This window comes from Lineus longissimus, chromosome 6, assembly GCF_910592395.1.
Source record: "Lineus longissimus chromosome 6, tnLinLong1.2, whole genome shotgun sequence".
NCBI lineage: Eukaryota > Metazoa > Nemertea > Pilidiophora > Heteronemertea > Lineidae > Lineus > Lineus longissimus.
In genome coordinates, this window is record NC_088313.1 from 9,153,906 (window position 1) to 9,179,017 (window position 25,112).

Sequence of the window (25,112 nt, forward strand, 5' to 3'; positions counted from 1 at the left end):
ACAAGTAAAAAGTTATATCAATATACAACACACTGCAATTTGTGCCTTGGGGCCGGCTATAGCATAGGCTAATCAGGCCTTTTCGTCAACAGCTCCCGGAGGGCTTCATCCCATTGTTCCGTAGGCCCGAACAATGGCACTACAAGGCTCGAACAATGGGATGAAGCCCTCTGGGAGACCTTGAGGGAAAGGCCTATTGTTTCCACTGCTCTGTAACGTAGACCATGAAAAAAGGGCATTGTTTGCACCACCAGAGATTAAATTGGTTAGAGCATGGTGTAGGAAAATACTTTTTACTTGTCTCCCTTTCAGCAAGCAGCTCTGCTTACACTAGAAGACTTGGTTAATGCCTCACAGAAATTCTGCGCCATGCCCAATCATAAAAAGTCCGATGAAAAAAAGATTCGAGATCGTCGGAAGAAGATGGATAAAAGAAAAGACAAACGGATAGAGAGTTTTAAGAAAAAGAAGATTGAAAAGATAAAAGAGACTGTCGAACTTGTCAAGCTAAAGAAGCAAGTTGAAGATTCAACAAGAAAAATTAACGGACTGAAAGCCCAACTGTGGTCTCGCAATCCACCTCCTCAGTTGCATGCTACAACGAATGAGAGGAATAGTCATGGTCCTTGTACTAGAACTTCAACTCCTAATATGTGTAAGAAAGGAGTCAGTGGTTATCATCGAAGTGGATTAGGGACTGTTAGTGTCAGTCAGCCATGTTTTTTAAAGAAAAGTAATGAAGTGCCAAATCTTCCAACCACAACAAAACTCTCCAAAGATGTAATAGAAACCTTGTTGGTTGATGGTCAGCAAGTTCTGTTGGGACGTGGCTCATTTGGTTGTGTGTCTCTGGGGAAAATGAAATACTTGTGTACAGTTGTCGCTATCAAAGAGTTACTTGCGCCAAATGACTCTTTGGATGAGCTAGTCAGAGAGGCTCGTATCATGCAACTGCTCTTGCAGAGCCCTTTTTTCCCGTATGTTTATGGGACTATGGATACACGTAGTTCACTTGTGATGGAATTCGTAGGGGAGGAATTTGTGGAAGGAGCGGTCACGCGTTATCGGTCAAGAACCCTGCATGATTTTCTTAGTGGAACTCTTCAAGAAAATGACAGGCAACATCTACCAAAAATGTGTCTTAATATTGCAGAAGGCATTGAATTCATGCATAAGAAAGGCATACTCCACAATGACCTCAAAGAGAACAATGTGCTCCTTGGCGTATGCCATCAAGAGGTGGGATACTTTCCAAAAATATGTGATTTTGGGAAGGCAACATCTGTACAGAATCCAAAGGTGTACAACATTAAACAAGGAACAAAGAAACATGGGATATATGATAAATATCGCCACTTAGCGCATGAACTGCGGAATTTCCAGGGTCAAGGCAGTCAAAAGCCAGTGACATGTATTCTTTGGGAAGGATTTTCAAAACAGTTTACAATTCTGGGGGTATTAGTGTACTAGCCAAATTGTATAAAAAGTGCAAGAATAAACTACCTGAGTGCAGACCGACAGCCACAAAAGTATGTGAATACCTCAGGGCCTAGGTCTAACAATTTCTAGCATCATATGTGACGTGACATAAGGAAGACTTTGTAATGATAATCATAACTCTTTGTGTCTGGCTACTATAACTATGTACTATGCTAGAGTAGAAAGAGCAATTTCACTTGGACACTACATGTATATATTCGAAGTATGATTTAACTAAATTGGACATATCTTCGAAGTACGATTACGCTTGTTGGACACTTCTTCAAAATCAGACTTGAAATTGGAAGGATGCATGACGGAAAGGATATTCGCTCCAAGTGTAGGCATTCCATGTTTATTGCATTCAGTCAAGAAATGTTCATGATTTGTATTTTTCAGACAGCAATGGATAAATTAAAACATTGTATAGAATGCAACGAAGAATTTCCTACACGTTCATTTCAACGACACAAGTACAAATGCTACGACTTCGAGAAACGAACCTGGAAAGCACATGATGCAAATAGCGTGGAAGGACATCAACAACCTGGCAGTTCAAGAACTTCAGATCTGAGATATAATCATATCGATGACGTCAATTCATCAGACTCCGAAGTTGATAGTGTCGTGGTAGATGATATTGGTAAGTAAGGTGTTCAGTGAGGCCTTTAGATCACCCCCCCCCCCCCCCCCCGAGAGTATAGATATTGCACTTCCAGCCATGGGAGTGCGGATGTTTATTTTAATTTTATCTCGTCCTCAAAAAAATAATGGTAGGCCTGACATGCCTGATGATAAACAAACAGCCTGTCTATGTCATTCAAACGAACTTCCGACCATTTTCACGTAACCCGGACGCAATCCGATGTCACAATACATCGACGTCAAAGATGACGTTGCTGTGACTGTGCAATGTCATTAGATTGTTTGTGCTGGTCGCCATCATGGCGGGCATCAGTGCTCTGGTGTCCGGTCGAAGCAGTTTCAAAGCAACTTCAAATGTCAACGGTCTATTTCGACGGTTATTTAGCATCGCACAGATTGAACAGATCAAAACTTACTAAGGTTTCACTTTGTTAGCAACTTAAAACTCATTGTCATAATTTGATTACTTACCCCTGCTGGCTGACCACTATTCATCTGGACTAAATAACAACACCCAAGTTCGCACGTACTTCCAATGAGCTTTTCAATGTGACCTACATTTCAAGATCACCGTCAGTGATGTCTGGCTGCGATGTCTGCAAGGGCAGGCTATTGAAGCAACTTCTGTTATGTTGCTGAAATTCACTGTATAACTTTGTAAAATGTACTTGTGCGGTGTGCCCCTCGTGACCCTATAGTTAGTACTTGAGTCTGAGACAGAGCAATGCCAAGCCAGATGTTACCATGTAGAGTCAACCACATGCGTCAAATTGTAGTTTCTGTTGCAGTTATGGAAGACCTTGACGAAGCAGCCTATATGAGTGATGCCTCAACTGATGTTCAAGAAGAAGTGGTGATGTCTTCTGCTACTAATGATGATGATGGGAACAATCCTGGCAAGCCTGATTGGGTGAGTGATACAAAATAGATTACTGTAAAATACGGTAGGTGGGATCGCGGCTAGGGTGGGGAGCCACTAGTAGTAAACCATACAGATTGATACATCATGAATACTATTACTAGTGGCTCCCTCATCCTAGCTGCGATCCCACCTGCCGTATTGTACAGTACACTACAAGGTCAACCCACCTGTAGTCAACTGTGTGTCTCAACCAAGTTTTGATCGATGGTTTGTTCGGTCAGTGACAGTGCAGCACACAGTGTCTTGAATCGAACTGTTGCATAATTTGTCATCATAGAATATCCTCGCCTCCTCTCGGTATTGGCTTGGCTTCTCACTCCATTTTCTCCTTACCTTACAATTGAATGTTTTTTTGCCAGTGTGTGTGGGGCCAAATGACAGTGGGTCATGCATTGAATTGCTTAGTTATTGTGCTGTGCCCGCTTCTCATCATGGCACAACCTGGTTTGTGAATAAAACATGAATTTAGATCACTGAAAAGTGTATCATATCCTACACTTGCTGTTCCTTTCCTTGTTTCCTTTATTGTTCCGATGGTCAGTGGCTTTCTTGTACTGTGACAGTGAAGATAGCAAAATTTTGACAAGGTAACGTTGAAGGACCTTAAGTAAAGTCATGCTCCACACAAAGCTCAGCTCAGAATATGGGGTGTGTACGGGGGGGGGGGTCTAAAAATCTGGGTTTGGGTGAGTACGTACTTTATGGACGGCCCCTTAGTGACAAGTAGCTGTCAGTGTCACCCAATTAAGTACCGTAAGGTGGGGTGTAATTGGCCCTGGGGTGAAATTGGCCCATTCTTTAATGCTTGCCTAGAAAGTAGTGTGAATGTTTTGATCTGAATGACATGTTGGAAGGTCAACTCAAGCAGCTGTTTGAGGACACTGTACAGTTAGTATTATTGCAATCATGAAAATGTGTCTTATTCTGGCAACAAAAGATTGGGCCAATTTCACCCCCCAGGGCCAATTACACCCCACCTTACGGTAGTGATCATTGTTGCTGCAGAAGGGACATGACAATCATCCCATCGATCTATACACAGCAAATGGAACGATGATGCTGAATTCCTGGAGACAATAGTCTGTTAAAAGTGGTAGATACATTGAGACGAATGCAATGTGTAGGTACCGTAGCATACATGAATATGCTAATGGTAGTTTCCCTTTTTCAGTCTGACATGGAATCAGAATTGGATGAAAATGACCCTGTAGACACTGATGGCGACACTGATGCAGAAGACAACCCTGATATTGAAGCTGTAGATTCTGATGATGAAGAGGACTTTCGAGTAGAGCCTGCTGCAATGAATCCAAGCCTTCGGAATAGGTCAACTTCCCAATTTGTCAATGCTATCTTATTTTATGTAGTCTATTTCATATTGTATTGGCAAGCTCTTGTTCATGTCAGTGACAATGCTGTGGAGTGGCTGTTAAGATTCCATTTTCAACTTTTCCAAGTACTTGGTGCTCACGTGGATAACCAAGACCTGTCAGAATTTATCTTATTATTTCCAACTTCAATGTATATGCTTAGAAATTTGGCCCTGGTGGACAGAGATGACTTCACCCAGTTCGCTGTCTGTCCGAAGTGTACAAAACTATATCCTATTGATAGGTGCACAGAACGTGTTAATGGGATTGAAAAAGGGAAAACATGTGAAAATATTGTGTTGGGCAGCAGAGGTAGGATGTGTGGTTCTCAACTGGTGAAACAAGTTGTGCTGAAGAGTGGTGTTGTAAAATTCTACCCACTCAAGGTTTTCTGTTTTAAAAGTATCATCAACGATTTAGAGACAATCATGTCTAGACAGGGGATTCCCGAGTTGTGTGAAGAATGGCGAGCACACGTGAATTTTGATTTGCCTGAAGAGCGTTAAGTTTTTCGTGATATATATGATGGTGCTGTATGGAAAGACTTCCAAATTTATGATGGTAAACCATTTCTTGCTTCCAAGTACAACCTTGCGTTGATGATGAATATTGACTGGTTTCAGCCATTCCAAAATAGATCTGACTGCTCAGTTGGTGTCATTTATTTTGTAATTCTCAACCTTCCACGAGATATTCGGTTCAAAATTGAGAATGTACTAGTTGCTGGGATCATTCCTAATCTCACCTACGTTACTTTTTTGAACCTATTGTGCAAGAGTTGAAATGCTTTGGAGAGGAGTGCCGATCCATACTTCACTTTCAAAATTTGAATTAGTTTACCGTGCTGCACTTCTTTGTGTTGCTTCGGACATTCCAGCTGCAAGGAAAGCCTGTGGCTTCAAAAGTCACTCAGCTGAGAAAGGTTGCAGCAAGTGCTATAAGGTTTTCCCTGGTGGTTTAGGTGAAAAAAGAAATTATGGTGGTTTTGAAAGGAATCAGTGGGTTTCACGCACAAAACAAATGCACAACAGGTTTGCTAGATTAGTAAATAATTGTAAAACGCTAACTGAGTTTCAGAAAAAGTCCAAGCAATGTGGTACATATTACAGTACCCTGATTGAATTAGAATATTTTGATGCAGTGAGGTTCTGTGTCGTAGATGGGATGCACAACCTTTACTTGGGTACTGCCAAACGAATGTATAAGATTTGGACTGAAAAGTCAATCTTAAACCTTGACAAATTGAAGACGGTTGTAGAACGTATCCACTCCATGAAGGTCCCCACTGATATTGGACGTATTCCATCTAATATAAGTTCAAATTATGGAAATTATTCTGCTTCAGAGTGGAAAAATTGGACAACAGCATTCTCTCTTCATTCACTGCATGGTCTTTTACCTGAAGACCATTTTCATTGCTGGGAAAAATTTGTGTTGGCCTGTGAAATTCTTTCTGAACCATTTGTGACTAAGGCTAATGTTATGAAAGCAGATGCTCTCCTCATTAATTTTTTCAAAAATGTTGAAAGGCTCTATGGTGAAGAGGTCATCACTCCCAACATGCATTTACACTGCCATTTGAAAGAATGTCTCTTAGATTATGGCCCTCTACCAGCATTCTGGTGTTTTCCATTTGAGCGCTATAATGGCTATCTGGGTAATTTTTCGAATAACCATAAGAATGTAGAAGTTCAGTTCATGAGGAGGTTAAATGTTTTCTGCCGCACACAGAATGTTGAGTACCCAACTATGTTCTACAAGAACTTTTCTGATTTACTTCAACCTCCTAAGGCAAAAAAGCTGCCAAGAATTCACATTGGTAATATTCTTAACATCGTGTCTTACTTGAAGTGGCCGAACATAGATTGGTTGAATTACTCAATCATGAAAATTCCTTGTGCATTCATAATTGCCTGTTTGTCCTCTGAAGATGACAAACCATGGCTGTATAGTGTTTATCAGTCAATGTACCCTTATGAAACAGTCACTGTTGACAATTTAAGTGAAATTATAAACAAGTACGGTTCCTTGTATATAGCTGGTGAGCGATATGCTTCAAAGATGGAGAACAGGGCCCTGAGAAGCGCACAGGTCTATGCATCTTATTCATGTGAGGATGGTACAACAGAGTCTCGTCCATGCCGCATCAATTACTTCTTTTCACATGCCATTTGGCTTAATGGCGAACAGAAGTACCATAATTTTGCTAATGTCTCATGGTATAAAGCTTCAGATCAAAGGTTCATAATGTCTCGGATTCTTCTTAAGTTTATATGCCATCATCATTGCGTTGTCTTACAGATGCTTCTGAACAGGTACGAGGAAGGCATGGACCTCTCCAGAGAACAGGCTGTCACGGAATGGGACTCCCTCCGTACCAATATGGTGAAGTACCCGGAAAGATATGGGAAGCTGCCAGAAGCTTTAAAAGTTGTGGCGAAATCGGAGGTATACCCCAATTTTGGCAAAATTGGCAATGGCCGCTCTGGTCATTCCTGCCTCCACTGCTGATGAGTTCAATTAAAAGTCGGGAAGTATATAACTGTAAATCAGACATAGAATATCTTATCAGCTGAGCATCATTATATTTATAGGATAAATAATTTCCATTCTTCTAGATTGCGAGCGAGGATTCAGTGAACTTAAACGAATTAAAACAAAGTTGAGGAGCCGCCTCTCTCATAAAATTCTCAATGCCCTGATGATGGCCGGTATTGAGGGTCCAGAGGTTCGTGATTTTCCTTTCCATGAGGCCTGCGAACTCTGGGCAGGGATAAGGAATCGGAAGATCCAACTTAACTTTGAGAAGTTGTATGCCGCACCAGTAGAGATACCAGAAGACCACGATGAAGACAGTGATAGCTACTTCGACATTGAGTAGAGCGTTCATGAGGGCAACCCACTCCACTGCATTGCCATGGGAGTAAGAGTGACGGACTGGAGTGTTCCAATCTTTCTATCGACTAGGTTTCATATTGTCAGTCAACATCATTTAAATTTCTTTGATGAATAAATAAAAATCTAATCTTGCAACGAAATGGTTTTGTTGTTATTCAGTCTAAAATAAAATGCTGGATTGAGGATTGAAGGGTTCACGTGTTAATGTGGAATCTCTCTAGTCTTCCAGTCGTCTAGTCTACGTCATCAGGTTCTGTGGTTCACTGGTTTAGAGGATTAAGGGTAAGAAGTATTATTGAGCCAACGTGTGACAGAATGTTCATTAATTAATTCAGTGACAGTGGTGAAAATTAAATGATTTTTACGGAAACGTGACATGTTGCAGGTAGTTCTGGTTCTCGGGAGGATGTCCGCACAGAGTTGGTGTACAAAGAGGACCTATGCTGCAAAACGAACGACCGGGTAGCCCGTCCTTAACTTCGTGCGTCAAGCCAAAGTGGCCTTTGCCAGCCGCTTTTCACTCCATCTGAAAAGATCAATTTAAAAACAGAGGAATAAACTGTTCAGATAATAAAAATACTTAGTAGATCCCAGACAGAGAACCGAGAGAATAAATCTGGAAATTAAAAGAAGCCGAACATCGTCATTAAAACCAGTATTTAAAGCGGGACTATAGGCAGGAGCTTGGGTGCCGAATTGGCGGTCTTCAGGTGAATTATACATGTATGTACGCGGTGTTGTTCGGGAACTCAGTCAACTTGGTCGTGTTTGATTCAGTGACTAATTAATATATTTCTGGTACAAGCCTGAACAGTTTCGATGTTCTGTAGTAGGACAGACCCCTAACTTTATCTTGCCTACCTTGGGTCCTGCCTATAGTCTCCCTTCACGTTATGCATGGAAAAGTGAGTAGCGGCTGTCACACCACAACCAGATCGAACAGTGCGCCGTGAATGCAAGCCGCTGACCTCGGCGGCGGAGAGTCAGTAGCCTTCTCTTTGATCTCTTTGATCTGGCACCGCATGCACTAAATTATTTATTTTTAACTGAGCGGCGGCGAATAAGCTGTCCTAATTTCACGTCAATCATCGACACACGCGATGCTTGGATGGGGCTACGCACTACATATCAGCGGCTCTAGTGTTGAGATTGGAATAGGTCTTAAATGCTGGTGACGACGGAGGAAATTGCGCGCGAATTCATTGATTCGTTTGCATGGGTCTGTCGATTTGTGAGCATGGATACTTATCAGCTGAGCAGGGTCAATCGTCACTGATTATCAAATAGATATTAAAGGCCTATGCAGTCCTTTTCTCTCGTTGGGTCTGCTTGTAAGCGGTGCAATGTAAGTCTAGCTGAGCGATTTTTTCAGCTTACTTCAGTCTTAGTTGATTGAGGTTGCCGATCAACATGCTACCAGCTTTGTTATCTCCGAATTTTTGAAGCTCTACGTATTTTATTTATAGTGAGATGATATTTTACAACCGAAAAACGGCATTATTCAAGCCTAAACTGCCGCACGCATCGGCAGGAAATCTGCGCTCCAGATGCCGGGAAATCACGTCTAAGCCATTCTAGAATTCGACATTTTCTGGGGGAGGTCCCCCAGACTCCCCGCTCGAGAGCGCGCCTGCGGCGCGCATCACCGACTTCGTTGGCGATAGTATCAGTGATCGGGGCTAAACCGCCCAGATTAAATTAAGACCTGTGGGGAAGGCTGCCCACTAACACTTAGAAAAACTATTACAAACACAAATAAATATCTTTTTGCAGGATCAGCGGTTGGAGAAGCATTGGGGCAGAGGAACAGATCGGAATCCACAACACAAGAAAGTGAGGGTGATGGAAAGGTATGAACTCTTCATAATTATAGCGCTTTGATACTGTGGCTGGAAAGGAAAATTAATAATTTTTTTCTCAGCGGTAACTCAGGGGCACAACTTATTATCTCGGGGAGGGGGGGGAAGGGGGTGATGACTTATCATCTCGAGGGGAAAGACTTTTCATCTCTGGGTATGACCACATCCCCGCATTATCACTGACCTTCTGTCACACTATATCTGCTGAGAGGGTCATTGCTTTGAGTGACTTTTAAAGTGGTCTACCGCTGATGTCTTTTGCTAGCATGGCCCTTTTTGATAACCACTTGTGTTATGGACCTCAAACATGTAAGAGTAGGCCAAACTCAAATGAGACAACAAGCAAAGCTCCATCAACTACTTATTTTCGTATCTTCATTTGCAATCTTTCATAGGTTACATGGGAATTCGCTATTACCGCAGACCTCCATCAAGCTTCGGAAAATATCTTCACGCATGCAGCAGCTGGATCACAGTGCTGTACTATCAGCGTGACGGCTTTGGTAGCAGCCTATGCAAAATCACCAAAAGACTGGACTTCAGATAACCTAAATGAGATTGTTCATGAAGGGGATCAAAATCACTTAAAAGCTCTGCTTTTAAAAGGATGGCCTGAAGAGAGGAATGAAACTAGGCTAGATCTAGATGAAATTCCGAATATAATAACATGCAGAGTCGATGGAACTAAAGTTAAAGCTAGCATTGGTATACTGACAGGGAAGGGCTCTTATGGACTTCACGGCCTAAATGTGCTACTGGAGGCAATTGCACAGCGACCTACTAGTTCTTTTGTCCTGAGACGTGGTGCGAAATGTACAGCGGTCCTTCGATGTCAACAAGGTGGTTACAGTTTCTTCGACAGTCACGCTTGTAACCTGCGGGGATCACAGGATCCAGACGGCACTGCGGTTCTGATGCATTTCAAGACAGCTAAGATAATGGTCAGTTACTTGCAGACTTTGATACATGTTGAAGCCAGAACTCAACAACATGATGTTACTCCGATAGATGTGGTAATCTTGGGAAACATTCAGTATTCGCAAGGTAAGAGTCATTCCCTACCTGTATTTTATATGGATCGGCTACAGAGACTAAAAAAGGCTTTTGAGTTTTACCTGGGCTAAGGTGCAAGAAATATCAGGAAAATTATTTATCGGTGTCAAACAAAGTGCGAAATTCATTCCGGGCAAATAACCTTTAAAAACAACTAACTCAGGGCCTTCTCTTGGCAAACAAGCATGCCTGCATGTACAAAATTCAGGTAAAAGTTAATCGCCACCAGATATATCTGAAAATGAGATGAAATGTATGAAAGCAGGGTTATTTTGATATCAACCAATTTCTTACACGTGGACATGTCAGTGGCCCTGAACTGCCTTACCTGCATGAACAAAAAAAGGGTAAGACAGGGAGGGAGTGACCAGAACCATAATTGACCCAACTCCTCGGAAAATGTGCTATATAATTCTTATCTCATTAGTTGCAGATGGATGCAAGTCATTAGACAATTCTTCTGCTGATAACAAAGGGCTCCAACAAACAGATAGTGACTGTGACACGCATATTGCATCAGGAGAATGCGCAGGCAAGTGATATTTGAAACTCCAACCTGGACAATTAGACATTGTATCAGTTGGTCAAATTGTGTTCGGTCCCAGTTTTGAGCACAGTGAGGTGTTTTAGCCACAAAGCTAAAGATATGTTCATTGAATTCCATGGATGTTGAAGTCCTGCACCTTGGCGATGATCTGAGAGTATTGCAATTAGTAATGGCAAAGAAATGAGCATAAGACGGGGTCCTCTCACAAAAAAATCAACTTCCTGACAACCATCCAAGAACCAACCAACTTTGCAGACCTTCCTATTGAGTTCATTATTTGGATGAGAAGAACAGTAGTTTGGAGATTACCTCTAACATGCAACTCATTGACTGGAGTCCAAAATGTTATGTAATCTTACCAAGATGCCAGCCCGCTGGGTAAACCACCTTTCTTGTTGGCCCCCTTTTCAGGGTGTTCTTATTTTCTTCGAACAGATTATGAGTGGTCAAGTCAGAGAAGTTATCAGGGCAAATCTCTCATTTAAATGGGGTCACAGAGCCAGATGCATTTCCAAATAGTCATGCATGTCGCGGTAAGTTAATTCACATAATATTTATTCAGTCTTAAGCACTGTACATTTTGTATTGTTTAATTATTTTCACTGAATAAAGCACTTTTTGTAAAAAAAAAGATATTCATTTCAAAGTGAAAGGGGATGTCACACCAAAGAAGATAACATGAAGTTGTACGAACATGGGCTTTGTAAATATTGATATTCTAATCTCACGTGTTGTTTTTTTTTTCTTTCATAGGATATAGCAGGAACCTGAATCACAAGGACGGAGCTTATGACAGGACCAGCACAGCAAGTGTCGACAACAATTACAATTATCAGGTATGTTTTGTAAAAGTTTGTGAACTGTTAGCTCACATGGCTTAGGTGAGCTCATGTCATCACGTCTTGTCCGTGGTCCGTCATCCGGCCACGTTGCCAGTGTGCGTATTAAGGTCCGTCAACAATGGTGGTCATACAGGCTTAATGTCATGCCTGAAATACTCTGACCTAGCTAGACCTTTCAAGGTTACTGATGTCGAACTCCAAATTTTTGCGAAGCTGGCACATTTCATGATTAAAATTGCTACACCTGCTGGCTATAGTGGTCTTCACGTGACGTCACACTTCACGCTGCTCCATAACATGTTTTTCAGTGCAAAAATAAACCGTTTGAAACTGGTTCTTACCCGCCCTTGACCCGAATTGTGCACAAGTAATGCTTCAAATTATTTACGATATTAACCTCTACTACATGTATGATGTGCAGTCATGTGACTTCCAATATTTATGCCGCCATATTGGACGGCAAAACAGGCAGAGCAGTCAGTGACACCAAGTTAGAAAATTCTTGAGCAGCGAATGCCCCAACCCATCATTTTCGAAACACGCGAACCATCTGCCAGAATGCACATGATTCTCAGGAGTTTGGGAAAGTCCAGTGTGTTAGTATAATAACTTTTCCTTATACAGTGGAACCCCGGTAACACGACCACCCAAGGGACTAAGCCGAAGTGGTCGTGTTACCGGGGTGGTCGCGTTAGTGAATTTAAGAATCATAAGTAGGTTTTCCCGCCAAAACATCGTCCTGCTGTGTGTACATTGACATGCATTAATGACTACGCCACCGGGTGATTCGATAATTTTGTGTGTATATTACGAATAAAAAATCATTTTCTTGAGTGTTTTGCGTTTAATTTGCAACTTATGTAAATGAGTAAATAAACTGACGAGAGCTAATTAGACCAAACATTACATTAAAACTTGAGCATGCTAATTAGAACAAGCATGTAATTCACACCATCGGCAGCTGCCCTTCTTGATGTCAAGCTAATATTCCCGCTAACATTGAGAGAGGTGATGTGAGAAGATGTTGAGAATTCTTCCTGATGTCTTCCTGCTTTAACATTAGCCAATTTGAACTGGTACTGATTAAATCATCTTTTTAATAACGTATTTTATCAACATTACGACGTAGTAAGCATTCTTTACTTTGAGTATCGGTACTCTTACTAATCAACATAATTTATTTGTCCTAAAAACTACGTGTGCATGCCTCTTGACATCATTAATACTAAATGATGAAAAAACAAACCGTGAGTCGAAAAGGAAGTTTATTCTTCATTTTATTTGCGCTTACATTTGATCAAACCTTGCAGGAATTATACTTGAAGTATAGTTCCTCCAAGATCAAACTCACTTACACATCATTTATTTTCATATGGATTCCCATGGTCATTGTGTTCGAGGTGCTAATTATCAACACGGATTTGCGAGAAGGTGCCAATTGATACCATGCAGTCATGGTTGATTACGGCAATTAGGCCTCATGGTCGCGTTAGCGGGGTTAATTTGCAGTTTGGGACCGACCAAGCTGGTGGTCGCGGTCTGGGTACCGGGGTGGTCGTGTTAGCGAGGGCCAGTTAATGGGAATTAGAGAGAAAACCATTCGGGACCGGAGAATTTTGGTCGTGTTCGCGGGGTGGTCGCGTTACTGAGGTGGTCGCCGACCGGGGTTCCACTGTACAACTATTTCGTATTTCCAGCCAGTTCGTGACGGTGAAGATTTCACACTCGGGAGTTCTTTGGATCCACTGACGTATCATGAAGGAGATCAGTTACTACCAATATACAGAAAAGGGCTACCTGATAGATTTTCGTCAACTGCAGCCGTTAAGATCCTCCTCAAATCGAAGCATCCACGTTGCACAAAATTGCCACTCAGAGTGAGACATAACTGTGCATTCCTTGTCGACTTGACCAGTTTCGAATCTCGAGAGGACGTGAAAGCTGATATGAATGGGACATATTGAAACAACTTAGTGTGCGGAAACTGCACCGTTGAAACTAAATCTGCAGTTGAATTTGACATGCACACTATTTGCAGAGGTAAAAATGATATTCCAGACTCGGTGTCAGAGAAGAGATATTACTTGTCAATTAACTCTAGAGAAAATTGTGTCGGTTTGTGCAGGTCAATTTTTATGTTGTTAAATAATCGAGGTGAAGTCGTTGATAATGTATGTTTGTTACAATATCACATTGCGAAGAAGCTTGGAAAGACAAGTGTCGAAATTGAGGTTGCTTCTCATGGTAATCGTAAGCATGGCATTAAACCGTTTTTCCGAATGCAAAAGAGCACCCTTGATAAGATGAAAGATCTACTTAGGGATGGGTCAAATGCAGCCATTGTCTATCAGCATATGTCAAGGTGGGATGGAGGCATAGCTGCTGTTCGCAATCCAGGACAAATACGGAGACACAAACAACAAGTCTACCAATTCAAGTGGCATATGGATGAAACAGATGAAATTGGAGATTTACAGTTCTATGCAGGAACACTTGAGGAGCCCATCGTATTTGACCACCATGATTGCCCGGGTGCGGACCTCTGGACGCAAGGGCCCAACGCGCCGCGTAGCGGCAAAAAAGCGAAGCTGGCGAAACATTTATAACGGGTCACCGTCACTTATTATTGGACTTATAGCGCATTTACGGGGTTGCAACTATTTTGCTTTATAGTGTCACCAGGAAAAAAAAGCATGCGACCTAACGCCGATCTATTTGTATAAAGTGATAATTTGAAGGTATATAGTAGGAAATATCAATAAAATAATCATTCCATGTCGTCTTTTGAGGGCATTTTTGATTGTAAAAAATATATGTGTACGTCACCGTAGTCTCTGCAATGATAATTTTATCAGAGCAGTCTCGCGCAAGTAGAAGTTCTTTACCTATTAGTTCTTCATTTATTAGTCTCAACGTCTGGCGCAAAGCCAGACGTTTTCCATTACGATTTCACTACGATGTTTGACAAGAAGGAGCAGTGCGCGAGATATGCTAATGAGCAGACTTCCCTCGCTTGAGTTTCTGAAGAATGTTCCATATCGCGCTAAGCTCATCACTGCTGATTATGACAGGCGTGCAACGGTAGGTATTTGCTCCCCAACTTCCACCCTAATACGGTACAATAAGTTACCATTTGATGGGAATGGGACAATGCCCTCACTGTGTATGGAGTCATAGGGATAAGAAGACATTATTCATTAGTGTTGGTACAAGTGATTTTGCCCAAAAAGCATGTGCATTCAAAAAACAAAATATGCAAGGTATCACGTACATGACCATGACGACGTGCAGAAAGTGCACTGGCCAGTGCATACCCTATGGCTATGTACTAGTAAACATGGTAAACATGAACAACATCATTATTCATCGGCAGTTCATTTTACTCCGAGCTTTTCCTGAAACATATAGCCATGATGATTAGGCCTACCATGTACCATGACATGACCAATAACAGCACTAGATCATGTAGATGTCAACAAGTTCACATGAACCGTATAATCCCGCATGGCGCATGTGGGGCATGCGTCTAAACCAAAGCCCCAAAATCACTTGTTTTGGTCTATTTCACTTGTGTTTCCCCCGTCTCCCAGTCCATAATACATTTACAGTTTACAATCCCCGATCATGGCCCAAGAAAAGGTCATCGGTAGACTAAAGGAACACAATTGTTCAATGGATTTATAGTTGAATGCGATCAAACTACGTCTTTTCAATCGTGGATTGTAAATTTAACCCCATGGGCCTAGGGAAGGCCCTATAACAATACTTTCGACACAGTTATTATCTCCGCTGCCTCCACCATGTTACACGCAGTGCTCACTGCTGATTTTAAAAAATGTACCACCTAGTCAAAACAGGACATATGTTCTTCTAGGAATAGATCTCTTTCCAATATTTCGTCATTCCACTATCGTCATCACCTCATGATACTTTCATTGACATTACAGGCACACATCCACAGAGCACTCTTCAAATCATCTACACAGTGGTTATCCAACTAGGATTATAAAGGTAATTTCTAAGCCCCGCACAGTGGGTTTCACTCTTGATAAAGGGGCACTATTGCTAGCAGCTAGGTAGGCAAGATAAAGTTAGACGAAGTAGCCGATAGGGGTCTCTCACCCCTCAAAGTCCGTCACAACTATTCAAGCTTGTACTAGGAATACATGCAGCGCTGACTCTCACAAGACCCAATGGGAATGTCGCACAATCATCTGTCAAAAACAAGACCTATGTTGTAGTATGATCTCTTGCCAATATTTAATAATTGCACTATCGTCATCACCTCATCATACTTCATTGACATTGCAGGCACACATTGACATAGACCACTGTTGCAATGAACGACACAGTCGCTATCCAAGTAGCATTATAGAGGTAATTATCATTATCATACCTCATTAGCATGTGAACCAATCGCGTCGCGTCCTTTGCGATCACGGCAAAGCCTCATGGAATAATGTCTTTCACCGTTGAATAATTTTTCATATTCCATGCCTACAACTTCAATTTCTTCATATTCCATGGCTAGAAGTTCAATACTAATATAATATCCAAGATAAAGTTACATGAAGTAGTCAATAGGGGTCTCTCACCTCTCACTGTATGTCCACACTATTCACGCTTGTACGAGGAATACATTCAATGCTGAATCTAACAACACCCAGTGCCCTTACTCTGTATATTATAGTCACTGGAAGATGGCCCATTTCACTCCTTGCTTCTACTTCACCTATAGTCTCATTGCATACGCCTCAGTTCTATGATATCACATTCACTTTCAGCTGTCATGCAACGCAACAACTGTGCTATCTGCCATCGCACATCAACGAAGAAGTGCAGCCGCCCACATTCCACCTCACATCTGTCCGACCAGCTGCAATCCTCGAGGACGCCCCACTGTACCACGATTTCACTACGATGTTTGACAAGAAGGAGCAGTGCGCGAGATAGGCTAATGAGCAGACTTCCCTCGCTTGAGTTTCGGAAGAATGTTCCATATCGCGCTAAGCTGACCACTGCTGACCATGACAGGCGTGCATTGGACTGGTACAGGTTGGAACTGAACATTGAATATGCTGGTGGTGACGCTTTCTGATGAGAAGTTGGTCGTGACTGATGCAGTATTGTTGGACTTGTCCACAGCATCGTTCAATCATTGCTCTCTGAGCTGCCTTGATTCTGTACTTACCCAAATACTAAGACCAAATGCCTGTTGACTGTGCTTTAAGAGAGACTGGCGCCATGCCTAGAGATATGACTGACCCCTATTGGCAAATTTGTATGACTTTATCTTGCCTACCTAGCTGCTGCCTATAGTCTCCCTTTAACTGCGGAACACTTCAAAGTCGATAAAATGCCATGTTCCACCTTTTAATGTGTTCAGACCGCCATTTTCAAAATAATCAAGTCAGGACACTGGCTTCTAGTCTCATAATAAATTTTGCTTTCCTCAATAATAACATTTCTTCTTCTTCAATGCTTTCATCATTCCAAACTTCTCCTCCTCTGACTTTTACAGGGGTACAGTCATGGCAATCAAAACCCAAATACTGAGACCAAATGCCTGTTGACTGTGCTTTAAGAGAGACTGGCGCCATGCCTAGTCTCTCTTAAAGCACAGTCAACAGACACCAACCCCCTCAGACTCAGAAACCACAAACGCCCAACCCTTCCTGCTACCTTAATACTTCTGGATTTTTGGAACGGAACAGATGAGTTCAGATCTTTCGAGATTTCAAGAAACTTTCAAGAAACTATACGTTTAGTGTTCGATTTCAGAAAATTTGAGGTTACACCCTTCACGTATCGGAACCTTTTACTCACTCACCAAAGGACAGGGATAGCACCAATATTCCTTGGCCCAACAGCCCTTCATGAGAAGAAGGATAAAGGTACGTTCAGTAGACAATGGCTGACAATGGCTTGTTTCCCGCTCAGAGAAGCATGCGCATAGTAACACGTTGGTAGGCCAAGCAGATGGGAATAGTACCCGCCCCGCTCTTCAAGCCACAGGAGAAGTTCACGCCGCCTGTCCAACAGCGAACCCGAACACGTGCAAAGAGCCCAAACCAGCCCGTCATGCAACCAATCAGAGCGGAGCCGGCACCAACAGCTCCCCTGCCAGTGCCAGCTATTCAGCCAACCAGCCTTCGACTTGCAGCAGCAGCCAACGCCCGCATTGAACAAACTCCTCCTACTCTGAGAACACAGCCTGAACCACGACTTCTTGATAAGAGAACTGTCAGATCAAATCCTATAGTACCACCCACAAGACATCCGCAGACGTCAGAGGAAGAGCACCAGGCACCATCAGCTGACCAGATACACCCAGCCGCACCTTTGATAACAAACATCAAGGCTGTTAGCCAAACACATTCCAAAGCAGTATGAGCTTGATCGTGTGTTAGAGATTATCAAGAGGAAGGTTATTAGGGATTATAGTCTCCCAATTGAGGTTAATGCTCTGCGCATGGCTCAACAGGCTTCTCCAGCATTTAAAAGTGTGTACGATTACATAGCGCACAACATTTTGCCAAGCGATAAGCGTGCCGCTCTGTCTATTATGCTAAGGTCGGAACAGTTCTTACTACTACTACTACTAGTGAATGATATGTTGTTTAGATTGTTTTTCCATACCAATGATGATCATTTCAGTTTTCAGTTAGCTATTCCTGAGCAGTACAGCAACACAATCATAAGCAAATATCACTGCTTAGTTCCCACACAGGTACAGTAAAAACCTATCTGATGCACCGTAAAAATGTCTATTTCTGCGACAACATGTTTGAGCATATAGCGAGCTACATCAAAGGTTGTTCACGGTGTCAGCAGATAAAAGGTAAAACCGATAATTTGCGACCATTTCACCCACCGAAATTCAGTGTCTGCGGTAATATGGCATAGGGAGTCATGTGCATCAAATTTCAAGTTCATAGCTTTAGCGGTTAGGAAACGTGCCACAGTCACACCCAAATGGCGAATTTACACCATTTGACCTCGGTGACCTTGAAAACAAGTCAAATCAGATATCTGATGTGTGATGTTTTCTTGCTAGGAGTACCTACCATAAAAATTTTATCAAAAACGGGTAACTCATAAGAGATATCACACTTTTTAGGTTTCCACTTCTGGCCCCCTGGTGGCCAAATAAAGAATCAGATCGGACTGAAATTCATTGTCAGAGATCGCCTGACCTGAGGGGTCCTGTGTACAAAGTTTTAAGTTCATAGCCCTAGCGGTTAAGAAACGTGCTACTGTTTTTGAAATAGGATACGACAACGACGATGACGACGACGGACACTGTGGTATTGTATAGACTCCCCTACGGTGAGCCAAAAATTAAGGGTACACAGATTATGAATTAACTCAGGAATTTTCCAAAGACATTATTTATTCAAATCTTTTATTTTGTAAAGAAGTTATATTGTGCGATGTTTGATACTAATTGGAGAGTTTTGTAATTACATGTATATGTATGTACTATCTACCTGGACTTTTTCACGAATTGTTGTAAGACCCTCTGCTGCTTTTTTCAGTATTGAATTAACCTTTTCACCCCTGATTCCTGGTATACCGGTCCGTAAGTTTCGTCCCTGTTTCCCGGTTTAGCAGGCTGACAATCTTTTAAATTTCCCGCAGGCAACATCGGAACCTGCCTCATTAGGTTCAGCAATTTCCGGTAATGTATTGATCGATCTTCAGAATCCTGCAAGGTTTACCGATTCAAATCGCGTTTTTTGAGAAAAAAAAAGGTTTTTGTGGACCTGAAAGTTGTTGACAGTTGAGATTTAAAAATAACAGCTGCAAGGTTTGTTGAGAATGCTTCTGATGACTCTGGAAAAGATTCTGACGATGATAATGGGCCGTCTGCTGCGAATAATAACTTTCTGAATGTCAATGCAGGGCCCAATGTACAGAATGCAGACTATAGACAACTTTTCGTTGACAGTGATGATGATGACGATGTTTTCTTTGGTTTTCATGGTAACAGGAGTGATGTTGGTGACTTCAATTGGAGAATGAAACGGCCAGGGGCCATTGTGCTCACCGCATTCATATTTGGTGGTTAAGAATTCATCCTGATTCCTGGTTAAAAGCCATGCTTCACGTATAGGTCAAACCATAGTCGGTATGACATGTGATGTATCGTTACTTGGAGTACCTATCATACAAATAAAATTGAAAACAAGTCACTATTAAGCGAGATATTGCACATTTTACCTTTTTTAGTTTTGGCCCCCTGGTGGCCAAGTCGAGAATCAGATCAGACCGAAATTTGGTGTCAGAGGTTATATGTTATAGGGAGTCATGTGTACCAAATTTCAAGTTCATAGCTTTATCGGTTAAGAAACGTGCCATAGTTACACTCAAATGGACAATTTACGCCATTTAACCTCTGTGACCATGAAAATTAGGTCAAATCAAAAACCCGTATGATATGTGATGTATTCTTGCTAAGAGTACCTACCATAAAAATTTAATCAAAAACTGGTCACTCATAAGAGAGATATCATACTTTTTAGGTTTCCACTTCTGGCCCCCTGGTGGCCACGTTTACAATCAGATCGGACTGAAATTCATTGTCAGTGGTCGCCTGACCTGAGGGGTCCTGTGTACAAAGTTTCCTAGCTGTTAAGAAATGTGCCACTGTTTTTGAAACAGGATACGACAACGATGACGACGGACACTGCGGTGTTGTATAGACTCCCCTACGGTGAGCCAATCAACCGCTCGGATTCCAAGATTTAAGGAAGGATTTTGTCACAATGCTGAAAATTGCAAAAATGCAACCTGTGCTGGCAGAATGGGTCACAATGAGCACTTCAAATAATTTGTGACGGTAAATCTATCAGAAAGTATAATTTTTCTCCTTGGAAAATATGGCCTGCTTTGTGAAATTCAGAATTCAGATGGAAATCAGTGGTGGCTCTGAAAATAAGGGAAAGGGGCAGAGCGCCCAACATCTTGGAAACAAGGGAGGATTTGGCATCTAGGGTGTCAAAAAAGGGGGCGCAACTCATGATTCACAGTATATTTTGTAGGAACAACATGTAATATTGTAGCATTTATTTTGTGAAATGGTGCATGAATAAATGTCGGAAATTTGAGAAGTAATAAACTACTTACCACTTTCGTAGTACACATATTAAAATCGATGCCTCTATTTATGACACTTAGAGTCTACAATGTTACTGTAAGTTATTTGAAATAGCTCTGGTACCGGCCAGTCCATCCAACGTAAGTAGTCCTTTATTTCTGGAATGCTGATCAGCGGAAGATATTTCCCGATATACTTCCTTTTCCACCAACCTTTATAATCCTTGCTCCCTAGCTTTGTGTAGGAATAACGAAATGCTCCACTTGAATGTACCTGGAAAAGGAAATGAATAGGATTAGCTCGGTTCCCTTGGCACCCTTGGTTTTGAGCGTCATACGAATGGTCAAGCAATATAGGGTTCACCGCCTTCCAAGGCAAGGGTTTGTTTACAAACAAACAGAGGTACCTACTGTACCAGCATACAATACTGTACAAAATGGTCACTGAAGTACACAAAACTCACTTATTTGGAGGAATCAAATGACCTTACTTCTATTTAATCAGTGTTTTGTAAAACTTTTAGATAGCAAAATATTGTCTAGCTTTACCACAGCTTTGGTAGTAATCCCACTACTTCGTCAGTGACGATCTGTGCATGCGCGGATGTGCAGAACATATCAGGTTGTCCCATAGTAGTGGGATTACTACGAAAGCTTTGGCAAAGCTAGACAATATTATGCTATCTAAAGTTTTACAAAACACTTTGATGATAATTTGTCAGCGTCGACAAGTTTTCATAATCTAACTATACTTGAGTAATGAAAACATATTTAATACATGATCACATCAACGGTTCTAAATTATCGATTTAAGACTGAATAAGCAGGGAAAAAATGCAAAAAGTTGAGAATATCTGGTCAATATTCTCACATTTTGGTGATCTTTTTCTCCTTATTCAGAGTCTAAAACAGATAAATTTGAACTGTTCCTAGGCATATGGTTTTTAAAAAAAAAAGGTTTTCATCAATCAAAATGAAATGGCCAGTGCCATTGTGCTCACCTGTCGACATGAAAGGGAGAGTATGAGGAAGAACTTGTCATTGTTAGGGGTTAATCATGCAATAGTTGTGGGATGGTGTGGTTTGTCTTGAAAAAGTGGAGTTAGTCGTATTGTTTTCCGCGTGCACATGTTACTGACGTTGGAATAAGTGAATAGTTATTTGTGGGAGAAGCTGAGAGATGTTTTACTGGCCAATTAAGACAGGTTTACAGGTGCCTTAGCTATTCAGTGACTATTGAAAATAAACAGCGCATTTACATTTTGTAAAACCTGCTGTCATTGGCCAAAATTTCAAATGAATAGGATGTACCTGTGGAATTGCGTGTGATTACGCTATCTTGAAAGGAGTATTTATCCTCGGCTTGCGATTAGAGAGAAATGTTGAAAAATATGATACAAGAACAATTGAAGCAAGGAATGCACAGTATAGAATATGATGTACTGAGTAACTAGGTAGCAGTTTGTATTCAATTTTGAGACAATAACTACAAGACAGCCCTATAGTCGGATTCATAAGTAAATGTCACTGCCCTTTTGGGCCGCTGCGCAAAAACTACTGGGCCGATTTCTTCAAAGTTTGGTTTTTCTTGAATCTAATTTCGGGACCCAAGAGGATTTTCATATTTCAGTAACCATGCTTACGAAATAATTTTTTTTGTATGTATTGGTGTACATTGACGTAGTGTATTGATTTTGACATTTTCTGCTCTGTACTGCTTATTTCTGGATGCATTTTGCTGAAATGTTCAGGTTAATTTTTTTTCGTGTGTATCTTTAAAGCTGCCAAGTTTCATTTAGAACTATCCATAACAAGAGGCCCAAGGGCCTGGCGCTCAGCTGGATGACCTAATAACATAGGACTGAGGGTATAAAGTTGTAAATATCGGCTTTATACTACTGTTTGAAGGTCAAGAGAACACGTTATACCACTAAAATTTCCAATGCAGAGCTGCCAGCTGGATGAAATATGATTGAACTAATCAGCCATGGTATGTAAATATTACAGGAGGCAACGGAAGATATCCCTAGTTCAGTATAGCTTTACAGAAAAAAATGGGAGTAACATTATTGTGTTGCTTAAAACGTCTACTTTTTACTCATGTAAGAATCGTAGTACTAATAATAACTTCAACTTATTTTCCAGTTATGATAACACAACACGCATCTTCATGATCATGATCTTTCTCAAACTAACTGAATGACCTATTAGTAATCGCCTTGGACGCACAACCTAACCACATATCGATCCGCCCCGACGATCGACACATCCATTCGATTCGATAACCGGGTAACCCTCGATAAAGTTTGATAAATAAACTAGAACTGAGATTTCACAGGAGCACCTGTGAATTCATGACTCCAGGGTTGTTTTGAGGGCGATATTGTAAGAGTTGGTCTTGAGTATGGGGACGTGAAGGTCCGTGTGAGGCACCTGGGGAGAGAAGACTAGTTGAACGATGGGATCATGGAGGTATAAATAATTATTTATACCTCCATGATGGGATCTGACACGGACACTACTACTGATCTCATTATATGAATACCATTTAATTACAAATGAAACGGCCAGGGGCCATTGTGCTCACCGTAAGTATTTTTAGTAGACAGTTACAGAAAGTGCTACAGTATGTAGGCCTCTCATAATTTATACATGCATCTGTGACCAGTTAAGAGCCGGCCCTGGCCTAGTGGTGAATCCGAGACTTGTGGTTCCAAGCTTGTAGAGTCTAGGTGAAAATGATAGTGAAGAAATGTGCCACTCCATGACAATGGTGAATATATTTTTAACTTTGACCTCAGTGACCCTGACATGTAGGTCAAATAACAAACCAGGGTGATATGTGATGTAGACACATCCACCCGACCATAACAATTCCATCACTCGTTACACTACAGCAATCGGCAAAAACGATTTCCAAGATGGCCGCCTAATTAAATCTATGGCACCAAATAAATCAAAAAATGAAGAAAATGTAAAATAGAACTCAGAAAAGAAAAAAGGAAAAGATGAAAAATAAAAATATTTTTGGCTGTCCTTGACCGGGGTTTGAACTCACGACCTTTGGATTGCCACAATACGAGGAAAAACCCACAAAACATGCAATTTCGGCCATACTTGAATTCCGATCTGGCTGAAACTTGGCATACAAATAGTGGCTTCTTAGATGCATCATTACACAAAATTAAAACTCTTTACATTGAACAACGACAAAACGTACCAAGAACGGTAAAGTTTTCAACTTTGACCTCTGTGAACTTGAACGGTGGGTCAAATCAAAAACCCGTAAGATATGTGATGTATCCTTGCTAGGAGTACCTACCATGAAACTTTTATCAAAAACAAATCAGTAATAAGCGAGAAATCACACTTTTTGAGTTTTGAGTTTGGGCCCCCTGGTGGCAAAGTCAATAATCAGACCGAACCAAAATTCAGTGTAAAAGGTCAACTGACCTAGGGGGTCATTTGTTCAAAGTTTCAAGTTCATAACTGTTGCGGTTGAGAAACGTGCCATAGTTACACTCAAACGGCAAATTTACGCCATTTGACCTCTGCGACCTTAAAAAGTAGGTCAAATCCGAAAAATCGTGCAACATCTGAGGTAACCTTGCTAGGGGTCCCTGCCATAAAAATTTCATCAAAAACAATTTGCTAATAAGCAGGCTATTGCACTTCTTACTTTTTCTGTTTTGGCCCCCTGGTGGCAAAGTCAAGGATCAGATCAGGCTGAAATTCAGCACCAGAGGTTATCTGATATAGGGGGTTATATGTACCAAGTTTCAAGCTCATAGCTTTGGTGGTTGAGAAACGTGCCATAGTTACACTCAAACGGCCAATTCACGCCATTTGACCTCTGCGACCTTGAAAAGTAGATCAAATTAAAAACCTGTAAGATATATGATGTATCCTTGCTATGAGTACCTACCACAAAAGTTTTATCGAAAACAAGTCACTAATAAGCGAGATATCACACTTTTTAGATATCCACATTTGGCCCCCTGGTGGCCAAGTAGAGAATCAGATCGGACAGAAATTTAGTGTCACGGGTCATCTGACCTAGTGGGTCATGTGTACAAAGTTCTAAGTTCATAGGCCTAGCGGTTAAAAAACGTGCCACTGTTTTTGAACTAGGATACGACGGACAACGACGACGACGGACGACGGACACTGCAGTATTGCATAGACTCCCCTACGGTGACTGAGCCAAAAAGTGAAAACAGATCATATCATATTCCTTGGGATAAATTAAAATAGGAGTGCGGGAACAAGGTTTTTTAGCAGGAGGAAAGCGAGAACATTTTGCGCCGTCGTATTCCGATTTGGCTGGTTAGTGGTGAAATCTGCTTTTAATTTTGCAAATTAACATATTCGTTTCTCTAGTTCTAACGTTGTCTGAAT

At 41.4% G+C, this 25,112-nt stretch overlaps 1 protein-coding gene and 1 long non-coding RNA gene across 2 annotated transcripts in view; one reads left to right on the top strand and one right to left on the bottom strand.

Annotated features, from left to right (window-relative positions):
• The first annotated feature begins 75 nt into the window (after window positions 1-75).
• On the top strand, window positions 76-5,377 carry LOC135489949 (uncharacterized). Its single transcript, XM_064775586.1, has 5 exons — window positions 76-1,404; window positions 1,879-2,122; window positions 2,913-3,034; window positions 4,218-4,334; window positions 5,294-5,377. Exons 1-5 carry the CDS (start codon window positions 370-372, stop codon window positions 5,375-5,377), a joined length of 1,602 nt encoding a protein of 533 aa, XP_064631656.1. The 5' UTR covers window positions 76-369.
• A 942-nt stretch (window positions 5,378-6,319) lies between these two features.
• LOC135489344 (uncharacterized) overlaps window positions 6,320-25,112 on the bottom strand; it is a 28,873-nt gene continuing 10,080 nt past the window's right edge. The window contains exons 2-3 of the long non-coding RNA XR_010447136.1: window positions 20,745-20,988; window positions 6,320-7,840 (exon numbers count right to left, since the gene is read on the bottom strand). This is a non-coding gene — a long non-coding RNA (uncharacterized LOC135489344). The remainder of the gene's footprint in view (window positions 7,841-20,744; window positions 20,989-25,112) is intronic.

Excerpts from the sequence above, each read along its gene's own strand:
- LOC135489949 (XM_064775586.1), top strand. The coding sequence starts at position 370 with ATGCCCAATCATAAAAAGTCCGATGAAAAAAAGATTCGAGATCGTCGG. Across the intron at positions 2,123-2,912 it reads TGTCGTGGTAGATGATATTG|TTATGGAAGACCTTGACGAA; the intron begins GTAAGTAAGGTG and ends TTTCTGTTGCAG. Across the intron at positions 4,335-5,293 it reads ATGATGAAGAGGACTTTCGA|CTGCAAGGAAAGCCTGTGGC; the intron begins GTAGAGCCTGCT and ends CGGACATTCCAG.